General features: G+C 50.3%; 1 protein-coding gene and 1 long non-coding RNA gene across 9 annotated transcripts in view; one reads left to right on the top strand and one right to left on the bottom strand.

Moving 5' to 3' along the window:
- LOC143956921 (tumor necrosis factor receptor superfamily member 1B-like) overlaps positions 1-13,174 on the top strand; it is a 120,851-nt gene that overhangs the window by 42,250 nt on the left and 65,427 nt on the right. For 7 of the 8 annotated variants that reach the window (XM_077467095.1, XM_077467094.1, XM_077467093.1 and 4 more), the window contains exon 2: positions 7,397-7,481. The exons of the other annotated variant lie outside the window; for it this stretch is intronic. In XM_077467095.1, the coding sequence (XP_077323221.1) occupies positions 7,397-7,481 (85 nt within the window). The remainder of the gene's footprint in view (positions 1-7,396; positions 7,482-13,174) is intronic. 8 annotated transcript variants of the gene reach the window in all.
- The window catches only part of LOC143956924 (uncharacterized), a 114,067-nt gene continuing 113,793 nt past the window's right edge, over positions 12,901-13,174 (bottom strand). The window contains exon 3 of the long non-coding RNA XR_013269989.1: positions 12,901-12,995. This is a non-coding gene — a long non-coding RNA (uncharacterized LOC143956924). The remainder of the gene's footprint in view (positions 12,996-13,174) is intronic.

Here is a 13,174-nt window from a genome sequence, read left to right as displayed (position 1 = left end):
ATGTCACCGCTCTCTAGTGATTGGATAGGCTGCATTCTCAGTGATGTCATCGCTCTTTAGTGATTGGATAGGCTGCATTCTCAGTGATGTCACCGCTCTCTAGTGATTGGATAGACTGCATTCTCAGTGATGTCATCGCTCTTTAGTGATTGGATAGGCTGCATTCTCAGTGATGTCACCGCTCTCTAGTGATTGGATAGGCTGCATTCTCAGTGATGTCACCGCTCTCTAGTGATTGGATAGGCTGCATTCTCAGTGATGTCATCACTCTCTAGTGATTGGATAGGCTGCATTCTCAGTGATGTCATCGCTCTCTAGTGATTGGATAGGCTGCATTCCCAGTGATGTCACCGCTCTCTAATGATTGGATAGGCTGCATTCTCAGTGATGTCACCGCTCTCTAGTGATTGGATAGGCTGTATTCTCAGTGATGTCACCGCTCTCTAGTGATTGGATAGGCTGCATTCTCAGTGATGTCATCACTCTCTAGTGATTGGATAGGCTGCATTCTCAGTGATGTCATCGCTCTCTAGTGATTGGATAGGCTGCATTCCCAGTGATGTCACCGCTCTCTAATGATTGGATAGGCTGCATTCTCAGTGATGTCACCGCTCTCTAGTGATTGGATAGGCTGCATTCTCAGTGATGTCACCGCTCTCTAGTGATTGGATAGGCTGCATTCTCAGTGATGTCATCGCTCTCTAGTGATTTGATAGGCTGCATTCTCAGTGATGTCATCGCTCCCTAGTGATTGTATAGGATGTATTCTCAGTGATGTCATCGCTCTCTAGTGATTGGATAGGCTGCATTCTCAGTGATGTCACCGCTATCTAGTGATTGGATAGGCTGTGTTCTCAGTGATGTCACCACTCTCTAGTGATTGGATAGGCTGTATTCTCAGTGATGTCATCGCTCTCTAGTGATTGGATAGGCTCCATTCTCAGTGATGTCATCGCTCTCTAGTGATTGGATAGGCTGCATTCTCAGTGATGTCACCGCTCTCTAGCGATTGGATAGGCTGTGTTCTCAGTGATGTCACCACTCTCTAGTGATTGGATAGGCTGCATTCTTAGTGATGTCATCGCTCTCTAGGGATTGGATAGGCTGTGTTCTCAGTGATGTCATCGCTCTCTAGGGATTGGATAGGCTGCATTCTCAGTGATGTCATCGCTCTCTAGGGATTGGATAGGCTGCATTCTCAGTGATGTCACCGCTCTCTCTAGTGATTGGATAGGCTGCATTCTCAATGATGTCACCGCTCTCTAGTGATTGGATAGGCTGTGTTCTCAGTGATGTCACCACTCTCTAGTGATTGGATAGGCTGTGTTCTCAGTGATGTCATTGCTCTCTAGTGATTGGATAGGCTGCATTCTCAGTGATGTCACCACTCTCTAGTGATTGGATAGGCTGCATTCTCAGTGATGTCATCGCTCTCTAGTGATTGGATAGGCTGTGTTCTCAGTGATGTCACCACTCTCTAGTGATTGGATAGGCTGCATTCTCAGTGATGTCATCGCTCTCTAGTGATTGGATAGGCTGTATTCTCAGTGATGTCACCGCTCTCTAGTGATTGGATAGGCTGCATTCTCCGTGATGTCATCGCTCTCTAGGGATTGGATAGGCTGCATTCTCAGTGATGTCACCACTCTCTAGTGATTGGATAGGCTGCATTCTCAGTGATGTCACCGCTCTCTAGTGATTGGATAGGCTCCATTCCCAGTGATGTCACCGCTCTCTAGTGATTGGATAGGCTGCATTCTCAGTGATGTCATTGCTCTCTAGTGATTGGATAGGCTGCATTCTCAGTGATGTCACCGCTCTCTAGTGATTGGATAGGCTCCATTCCCAGTGATGTCACCGCTCTCTAGTGATTGGATAGGCTGCATTCTCAGTGATGTCACCGCTCTCTAGTGATTGGATAGGCTGTGTTCTCAGTGATGTCACCACTCTCTAGTGATTGGATAGGCTGTGTTCTCAGTGATGTCACCGCTCTCTAGTGATTGGATAGGCTGTATTCTCAGTGATGTCATCCCTCTCTAGTGATTGGATAGGCTCCATTCTCAGTGATGTCATCCCTCTCTAGTGATTGGATAGGCTCCATTCTCAGTGATGTCATCCCTCTCTAGTGATTGGATAGGCTCCATTCTCAGTGATGTCATCCCTCTCTAGTGATTGGATAGGCTGCATTCCCAGTGATGTCACCGCTCTCTAGTGATTGGATAGGCTGCATTCTCAGTGATGTCATCTCTCTCTAGTGATTGGATAGGCTGCATTCCCAGTGATGTCACCACTCTCTAGTGATTGGATAGGCTGCATTCTCAGTGATGTCACCGCTCTCTAGTGATTGGATAGGCTGTGTTCTCAGTGATGTCACCACTCTCTAGTGATTGGATAGGCTGTATTCTCAGTGATGTCATCCCTCTCTAGTGATTGGATAGGCTCCATTCTCAGTGATGTCATCCCTCTCTAGTGATTGGATAGGCTCCATTCTCAGTGATGTCATTGCTCTCTTGTGATTGGATAGGCTGCATCCTCAGTGATGTCACCGCTCTCTAGTGATTGGATAGGCTGCATTCTCAGTGATGTCACCGCTCTCTAGTGATTGGATAGGCTGTGTTCTCAGTGATGTCACCACTCTCTAGTGATTGGATAGGCTGTATTCTCAGTGATGTCATCCCTCTCTAGTGATTGGATAGGATGCATTCTCAGTGATGTCATCCCTCTCTAGTGATTGGATAGGCTCCATTCTCAGTGATGTCATTGCTCTCTAGTGATTGGATAGGCTGCATTCTCAGTGATGTCACCGCTCTCTAGTGATTGGATAGGCTGCATTCTCAGTGATGTCACCGCTCTCTAGTGATTGGATAGGCTGTGTTCTCAGTGATGTCACCACTCTTTAGTGATTGGATAGGCTGTATTCTCAGTGATGTCATCCCTCTCTAGTGATTGGATAGGATGCATTCTCAGTGATTTCATCGCCCTCTAGTGATTGGATAGGTTGCGTTCTCAGTGATGTCACCGCTCTCTAGGGATTGGATAGGCTGTGTTCTCAGTGATGTCATCGCTCTCTAGGGATTGGATAGGCTGCATTCTCAGTGATGTCACTGGTTCCAGGTGAATATGTTGGTCTTCCATAAGAATTTGTAAAGTCTTTTTGAGAACAAAAAGCCAAGGAAAAGAAAAAAAGGCAAACATTCTTTATTTTGTTGGCAGATGTTTAGTATTGCGTCCCTTCAGTGAGATGACGAATCACTCGCTTTATTTATATAATTCGGGACAAATGGCTTTTCCTTGTGAAATATTTATTGCGAAGCCAAATAGCTCAGAAATATTTGCACGGGTTTATTTTTTTAAACTTGTGATTAATTTCCTTAATATTTACAAGAGAAAGACACGGGCTTTGTAAGTGTACCAATCATACGCAGAATGCGCAAGACGACGTTCTATGGTTTTATGTAAATAAGTACAACTTGGGTGATCAGCTGATAGATCCAGAACAATGACTCAAAGACGATTGGTGGATCAAGAACAACGGTACATTGATTGTTAATGGCCCATTGATCAATGGTGGATCCAGAACACTGGAACAATGATTCTTGGGGGGTCCAGAACACTGGAACAATGATTCTTGGGGGGTCCAGAACAATGACACATTGATTATTGAGAGATCTGGACCACCAACACCAATTATTGGTAGATCCAGAACAGTGACATTTAGGCTCCATTCATAAAGCGACATCTCACTGCTAAAATACTGCAGAGGTTTTTTTATGAAGTCATGCAGTATGTTAGCAGTGAAAGTCTGCGGTAATTTACCTCCGGTGGTAGTCGCGTCTTTAGCATTTACCCCCTTCCTGACCAGAGCACTTTTTGCGATTCGGTGCTGCGTCGCTTTAACTGACAATTGCGCGGTCGTGCGACGTGGCTTCCAAACAAAATCAACGTCCTTTTTTCCCCACAAATAGAGATTTATTTTGGTAGTATTTGATCACCTCTGCAGTTTTTATATTTTGCGCTATAAATAAAAAAAAGAGCGACAATTTTGAAAAAAAAAACACATTTTTTACATTTTGCCATAATAAATATCCCCCAAAAAATATATATATATATAATTTTTTTTTCCCTTAGTTTAGGCCGATACGTATTCTACATATTTTTTGGTAAAAAAAAAAAAAATTGCAATAAGAGTTTATTGATTGGTTTTATTGAAAAGTTATAGCGTCTACAAAATAGAGATCGTTTTATGGCATTTTTATGAATAATTTATGTCTCCATCCATCCATGTCTCCTTCCATGTCTCATCCATCATGTCTCCATCCATCCATCCCTCCATGCAGGTCTTCTTCCATCCCTCCATCCATCCATGTCTCCTTCCATCCATCCATGTCTCCTTCCATCCACCATCTCTCCATCCATCCATGTCTCCATCCATCCATCCATCCCTCCATGTCTCCTTCCATCCACCATCTCTCCATCCATCCATCCATGTCTCCATCCATCCACCCCTCCATGCAGGTCTTCTTCCATCCCTCCATCCATCCATGTCTCCTTCCATCCATCCATGTCTCCTTCCATCCACCATCTCTCCATCCATCCATGTCTCCATCCATCCATCCCTCCATGTCTCCTTCCATCCACCATCTCTCCATCCATCCATCCATGTCTCCTTCCATCCACCATCTCTCCATCCATCCATGTCTCCATCCATCCATCCCTCCATGTCTCCTTCCATTCACCATCTCTCCATCCATCCATGTCTCCATCCATCCATCCCTCCATGTCTCCTTCCATCCACCATCTCTCCATCCATCCATGTCTCCATCCATCCATCCCTCCATGTCTCCTTCCATCCACCATCTCTCCATCCATCCATCCATGTCTCCATCCATCCACCCCTCCATGCAGGTCTTCTTCCATCTCTCCATCCATCCATGTCTCCTTCCATCCATCCATCCATGTCTCCATCCCTCCATGTCTCCTTCCATTCACCATCTCTCCATCCATCCATGTCTCCATCCATCCATCCCTCCATGTCTCCTTCCATCCACCATCTCTCCATCCATCCATCCATGTCTCCATCCATCCACCCCTCCATGCAGGTCTTCTTCCATCTCTCCATCCATCCATGTCTCCTTCCATCCATCCATCCATGTCTCCATCCATCCATGTCTCCTTCCATCCACCATCTCTCCATCCATCCATGTCTCCATCCATCCATCCATGTCTCCATCCATCCATCCCTCCATGCAGGTCTTCTTCCATCTCTCCATCCATCCATGTCTCCTTCCATTCACCATCTCTCCATCCATCCATCCATGTCTCCTTCCATGTCTCCTTCCATGTCTCCTTCCATGTCTCCATCCATCCATCCATGTGTCCTTCCATCCACCATCTCTCCATCCATCCATGTCTCCATCCATCCATGTCTCCATCCATCCATCCATCCATGTCTCCATCCATCCATGTCTCCATGCATCCATCCCTCCATCCATGTCTCCATCTGTGTCTCTATCCATCCATCTATGTCTCCATTCATGTCTCCATCCATCCATGTCTCCATCCGTGTCTCCATCCATCCATCATCTCCAACCATCCATCCATCCATGTCTCCATCCATCCATCCATGTCTCCATCCATCCATCCATGTCTCCATCCATCCATCATCTCCAACCATCCATCCATCCAGGTCTCCATCCATCCATCCATGTCTCCATCCATCCATGTCTCCATGTTTTATTCTGCTGATAAATCACTTTAAAAAACACGCCCCTGTCATTTCTAGCGGTGGCCATCTTGAGTAAGGGCAGATGTCTCGTGTAACATTTATTTGCTGGAATTCCTCTGCCCTTAGCTTAGACAAGCAGGTGTAATGACATATTCGGCAACCCATCACAGTTTGCTACGGAAGTGACGTTACGTTGCCACCATCTTGCTACACCCCACACTCCTCCATAGTAAGGATACACTAAGAAGGGGGAAAGCGGACATCTTGTTACACCCACCGGTGCATTTTACACATATTTATAACAGTAAAGTGAGTTTATATAGTGATATGGAGGACTGGGAACTCCGTCTGATTGGTTAGATGTTGAATTTTAAAAGCAGCGGCATCCCCGCTCATCTCACAGGTTTGCTAATCTGACAGAAGATCGCTGCTTGTAAAATTTAACATCTAACCCCTCAGACGGAGTTCTCAGTCCTCTATATCACTATATAAACTCACTTTACTGTTATAAATACGTGTAAAATGCACCGGTGGGTGTAACAAGATGTCCGCTTTCCCCCTTCTTAGTGTATCCTTACTATGGAGGAGTGTGGGGTGTAGCAAGATGGCGGCGACAGAATGTCACTTCCGTAGCAAACTGCGATGGGTCGCCGAATATGTCGTTACATCGGCAGGTGGGTGTGCTTAGCTGAGGGGGATGGAGAGTGAAGTATGGGGGATGGAAATGTCTGATGGAGGATGGAGACGACTGATGGGGGGTGGAGGTGACTGATGGGGGATGGAGATGACCGATGGGGGATGGAGACGGCCGATGGGGGATGGAAATGACTGATGGGGGATGGAGAAGACCGATGGGGGATGGAGATGACTGATGGGGGATGGAAATGACTGATGGGGGATGGAGGTGACTGATGGGGGATGGAGGTGACTGATGGGGGATGGAGACGACCGATGGGGGATGGAGATGACTGATGGGGGATGGAAGTGACTGATGGGGGATGGAGACGACTGATGGGGGATGGAAATGACTGATGGGGGATGGAAATGACTGATGGGGGATGGAGAGTGACTGATGGGGGATGGAGAGTGAAGTATGGGGGGATGGAAATGTCTGATGGGGGGTGGAGATGGCCGATGAGGGGTGGAGACGACCGATGAGGGGTGGAGATGACCGATGGGGGGTGGAGACGACCGATGGGGGGTGGAGACGACCGATGGGGGGATGGAAAGTGAAGTATGGGGGATGGAAAGGACTGATCCCATAGTCTGTTCAGCCTGGGCCAAGATTCATGCTGTGCTTGAGCAGGGGGTGTGTTCAAGAAGTAGGCTGTGATTGGGACGGGGTGTGTGCCAGAGGCAGGCAGTGATTGGTTGGGGAGCGTGGTGGCTGAACATACTACCCCGTGTGTCTGCACAGTGTCCTGTACCTCTGAATGGCCAGCCAGATCAGCTTGTGGGCTTTGTATGGTCAGTTTAGAAGAAGGGAGAAAGGTGACCGGTGGGATTAACCAGATTCTTCCGACGGAAGAAGTACATTAAATCTCCATTTATAAAATACAAATACTGCATAGGAACACTCACAGAAAATACATATTTAGGGTAAAACTGTAAATGAAGAACAATTGCATGCGGAGAAATGTTGGTGAATTGGCGTTTGCTGGTTTATTTCAGGTCACATCGAACGATAATCAGACTTGCAATGAGCAGCAATACTTGGAAGAAACGTTGGGAAGGTGCTGCTCCCGCTGTGAGCCAGGTAAGACGATCGCTCCTTCTTGTCTGCCTTTATATATTAGTCATAGCTGTTAATCAGAGCCACTCTTACATTTGCAACCTGCTCAACAACCTTGAAAGCTCGAATCTCATTGGTTCTGGTGGACAATGCATATTTCCCAATGAATTCCACGATGATGCGGTGACCCCAAGAATGACGTGCTTGTCATAGGGTGCCACGATGATGCGGTGACCCCAAGAACGACGTGCTTGTCATACGGTGCCACGATGATGCGGTGACCCCAAGAACGACGTGCTTGTCATAGGGTGCCACGATGATGCGGTGACCCCAAGAATGACGTGCTTGTCATACGGTGCCACGATGATGCGGTGACCCCAAGAACGATGTGCTTGTCATAGGGTGCCACGATGATGCGGTGACCCCAAGAACGATGTGCTTGTCATAGTGTGCCACGATGATGCGGTGACCCCAAGAACGATGTGCTTGTCATAGGGTGCCACGATGATGCGGTGACCCCAAGAACGACGTGCTTGTCATAGGGTGCCACGATGATGCGGTGACCCCAAGAACGATGTGCTTGTCATAGGGTGCCACGATGATGCGGTGACCCCAAGAACGATGTGCTTGTCATACGGTGCCACGATGATGCGGTGACCCCAAGAACGACGTGCTTGTCATAGTGTGCCACGATGATGCGGTGACCCCAAGAACGATGTGCTTGTCATAGGGTGCCACGATGATGCGGTGACCCCAAGAATGACGTGCTTGTCATACGGTGCCACGATGATGCGGTGACCCCCAAGAACGACGTGCTTGTCATAGGGTGCCACGATGATGCGGTGACCCCAAGAACGACGTGCTTGTCATAGGGTGCCACGATGATGCGGTGACCCCAAGAACGACGTGCTTGTCATAGGGTGCCACGATAATGTGGTGACCCCAAGAACGATGTGCTTGTCATAGGGTGCCACGATGATGCGGTGACCCCAAGAACGACGTGCTTGTCATAGGGTGCCACGATGATGCGGTGACCCCAAGAATGATGTGCTTGTCATGGGGTGCCACAATGATGCGGTGACCCCAAGAACGATGTGCTTGTCATAGGGTGCCACGATGATGCGGTGACCCCAAGAACGATGTGCTTGTCATAGGGTGCCACGATGATGCGGTGACCCCAAGAACGATGTGCTTGTCATAGGGTGCCACGATGATGCGGTGACCCCAAGAACGATGTGCTTGTCATAGGGTGCCACGATGATGCGGTGACCCCAAGAACGACGTGCTTGTCATAGGGTGCCACGATGATACGGTGACCCCAAGAACGACCTGCTTGTCATACGGTGCCACGATGATGCGGTGACTCCAAGAACAATGTGCTTGTCATAGGGTGCCATGACGATGCGGTGACCCCAAGAACGATGTGCTTGTCTCAAGCGTCACCCTCACCTCTCTGCTGGGTCCAGAGCTTGGCACTCCGGATACTTCTCAAGCTTCACCCCACTGGCATGCTCGGTCTCTGCCTTGGCACACAAGACTGCTCTGTGCCACCTCTGCTGGTTGGGTCCCTGGCTTGGCACCTGCTGAAGTTTCCCGATTCTCCACTGTCCCGGGTTGGTGAGAACACTGCTCTAGAACTTGCTTCAATCACTCATTGAGGTTCCTGGTAATAAGGTGGATGGTCCCTTACGGGCAACAGCTTCCCCTCTACCTCCGACCACCACAGGTTCTCCAGCTGGCAGAACCGTCACTTCTGGTTGGACTGCAAGTCACAATCCCAACCCTGTGCTGCTCTCTTACTTCTGGATAGGCCCTCAGACAGCCTGGCAGCCAGATGTGCCCGGTATAAGCCCAATCTCTGGTCTAGCAGCCCCGGGGCAACACAACACACGTCCACCCAGACAGCCGTCCGGGTGGCATAGAACATAGATGACCCGACTCCACCTGAATATATAGGCTCTCCAAGCAGGGAGCCCATTGGCTGAGATACCCCATATACCCATAACCTGACCTTGGGTTGCCCTTCTCATATCTAGTACCACCAAGTACCCGGCCACCTAGTGGTAGAAGAGAAAAGTGCAATAAGGCCAAACTTAGGGAGAAATCAATAGATCCCTAACAAATCAACCAGGATAACTTCTCCTGGCAAGAAAATTTGTGAGGAGCTCCCTGACTAAACTTCAGGGTGCTACATACCAAAGGGGCACAGGTTGGGCATGAGGGATGTACAGAGTCGTGGTCTCTGGGAACTTGGGGGGCCGGAGATAATAGCAGCACCTTTGGGGGGGCCGGGTGTCATATACCAAAGGGCCACAGGTTGAGCACCAGGGATGTACAGAGTCGTGGTCTCTGGGAACCAGGGGCCAGAGAAAATAGCACCACCTATGGGGGGCCGGGTGTCATATACCAAAGGGCCACAGGTTGGGCACGAGGGACGTACAGAGTCGTGGTCTCTGGGAACCAGGGGCCAGAGAAAAAAGCACCACCTATGGGGGGCCGGGTGTCATATACCAAAGGGCCACAGGTTGGGCATGAGGGATGTACAGAGCCATGGTCTCTGGGAACTTGGGGGGCCGGAGATAATAGCACCACCTATGGGGGGCCGGGTGTCCTATACCAAAGGGCCACAGGTTGGGCACGAGGGACATACAGAGTCGTGGTCTCTGGGAACCAGGGGCCAGAGAAAAAAGCACCACCTATGGGGGGCCGGGTGTCATATACCAAAGGGCCACAGGTTGGGCATGAGGGATGTACAGAGCCATGGTCTCTGGGAACTTGGGGGGCCGGAGATAATAGCAGCACCTTTGGGGGGGCCGGGTGTCATATACCAAAGGGCCACAGGTTGGGCACGAGGGATGTACAGAGTCATGGTCTCTGGAAACCAGGGGCCAGAGAAAATAGCACCACCTATGGGGGGGCCGGGTGTCCTATACCAAAGGGCCGCAGGTTGGGCATGAGGGATGTACAGAGTCGTGGTCTCTGGGAACTTGGGGGGCCGGAGATAATAGCAGCACCTTTGGGGGGGCCGGGTGTCATATACCAAAGGGCCACAGGTTGGGCACGAGGGACGTACAGAGTCGTGGTCTCTGGGAACCAGGGGCCAGAGAAAAAAGCACCACCTATGGGGGGCCGGGTGTCATATACCAAAGGGCCACAGGTTGGGCATGAGGGATGTACAGAGCCATGGTCTCTGGGAACTTGGGGGGCCGGAGATAATAGCACCACCTATGGGGGGCCGGGTGTCCTATACCAAAGGGCCACAGGTTGGGCACGAGGGACGTACAGAGTCGTGGTCTCTGGGAACCAGGGGCCAGAGAAAAAAGCACCACCTATGGGGGGCCGGGTGTCATATACCAAAGGGCCACAGGTTGGGCATGAGGGATGTACAGAGCCATGGTCTCTGGGAACTTGGGGGGCCGGAGATAATAGCAGCACCTTTGGGGGGGCCGGGTGTCATATACCAAAGGGCCACAGGTTGGGCACGAGGGATGTACAGAGTCATGGTCTCTGGAAACCAGGGGCCAGAGAAAATAGCACCACCTATGGGGGGGCCGGGTGTCCTATACCAAAGGGCCGCAGGTTGGGCATGAGGGATGTACAGAGTCGTGGTCTCTGGGAACTTGGGGGGCCGGAGATAATAGCAGCACCTTTGGGGGGGCCGGGTGTCATATACCAAAGGGCCACAGGTTGAGCACCAGGGATGTACAGAGTCGTGGTCTCTGGGAACCAGGGGCCAGAGAAAATAGCACCACCTATGGGGGGCCGGGTGTCATATACCAAAGGGCCACAGGTTGGGCACGAGGGACGTACAGAGTCGTGGTCTCTGGGAACCAGGGGCCAGAGAAAAAAGCACCACCTATGGGGGGCCGGGTGTCATATACCAAAGGGCCACAGGTTGGGCATGAGGGATGTACAGAGCAATGGTCTCTGGGAACCAGGGGCCCGGAGATAATAGCACCACCTATGGGGGGCCGGGTGTCATATACCAAAGGGCCACAGGTTGGGCACGAGGGACGTACAGAGTCGTGGTCTCTGGGAACCAGGGGCCCGGAGATAATAGCACCACCTATGGGGGGCCGGGTGTCATATACCAAAGGGCCACAGGTTGGGCACGAGGGACGTACAGAGTCGTGGTCTCTGGGAACCAGGGGCCCGGAGATAATAGCACCACCTATGGGGGGCCGGGTGTCATATACCAAAGGGCCACAGGTTGGGCACGAGGGACGTACAGAGTCGTGGTCTCTGGGAACCAGGGGCCCGGAGATAATAGCACCACCTATGGGGGGCCGGGTGTCATATACCAAAGGGCCGCAGGTTGGGCATGAGGGACGTACAGAGTCGTGGTCTCAGGGAACTTGGGGGGCCGGAGATAATAGCAGCACCTTTGGGGGGGCCGGGTGTCATATACCAAAGGGCCGCAGGTTGGGCACCAGGGACGTACAGAGTCGTGGTCTCAGGGAACTGGGGGCCGGAAATAATAGCGGCACCTTTGGGGGGCCGGGTGTCATATTTTGCTGTATGGGTTTATTTGCCATGAGAAAACTTTACCAAACAGGAAACCTGCAGAGTCAGAGGCTTGTTATTTCCTGAACTGAAAGGGGAAATGTCCACTTCTACTTTCCACGCTGGCTGCGGTTCTAGGAGGCGTCAGAGATTCTTGTGACGGAGATCGGGGGCTGTAGGGGAGGACGGGCTCCATACAATGAAACGATCGGCTTGCTGCAGACACTCATTTCTGAAGAAGTAGCTCTTCTTGGCACCGTGTTGTGTCCACACCGAGGAACGCCGCGGTTCCCATAATTAGGGGAGGGGTCTGTGCAGGAAATATCTCATTATACGCAATTGCCCTTTAAAGGGGAGCTCCACCCAATTAAAAGTCACATAACAATAAGTGTAGCTGCTGAATTGTAATGCTCAGACACTCAGGCCCAGCGATGCGAGTGAAGGAAGCGCCGCTACTCTCCGCTGTGCCGGGATTCTATCTGTGGGCATCACAACTGGGTGCACACTGCGCATGCGCGAGCCGCGCTGCGTGATGTGATTGGCCGGGTAATCTACAGGTCCCAGAAGATTGCAGGGAGGGAGGGGGAGAGGTGAACTTCTGTTGCCGTGGCACCAGGGGAGGAAGTGGGAGCTGGGTGCGTGTAAAAACTGGGTGCCCGCTCCCCCCCCCCCCCCCAAAAAAAATGACATGCCAAATGTGCCGTGTCACGGGGTCACCGGCACTCAAAGCGGAAGTTCCATTTTTGGGAGGAACTCCGCTTTAAGGACGGATCATAAGAGATCGGGAGATGTCAGTGAATACGGGATGGTTTATTAATGGTAATTAGGCTCAAAGGGAATTTTCTCATTAAAGAGTAACTCCCCTTTTGGGTAGGATAACCCCTCCCCCTCGGGGTGATCTCTGTGCAGGGATTATAACAAACGTTGTAGCAGATTCCTACCTTTTGTAATTGTGAAGAGATCGCTGTTTGTTTCTCTGTGTCCATGTGCGGAGTGAATGGGAGGGACTTTATAATTATCAATCAGCTGCCGCACCTGCAAAGTGGAAAGGAAAAGGGAATTTTTAATAACATTCAAATACAATAGGATGTCCCAATTGGATGTATTATATTTTTTATGTGATAATTTTTTAGTCGAGTTCCCCTTTAACTTAGGGAATGTGGAGAACATTCACTTTGCAAAGAACACCCAATCCCAGATAAGGAAAAATAAAA

The sequence above is a fragment of the Lithobates pipiens genome, unplaced genomic scaffold, assembly GCF_037356315.1.
Source record: "Lithobates pipiens isolate NorthernLeopardFrog02 unplaced genomic scaffold, aLitPip1_a1.2 Scaffold_47, whole genome shotgun sequence".
NCBI lineage: Eukaryota > Metazoa > Chordata > Amphibia > Anura > Ranidae > Lithobates > Lithobates pipiens.
The sequence above is the reverse complement of the archived record's forward strand: the minus strand, read 5'-3'. Positions and strand labels throughout refer to the sequence as shown.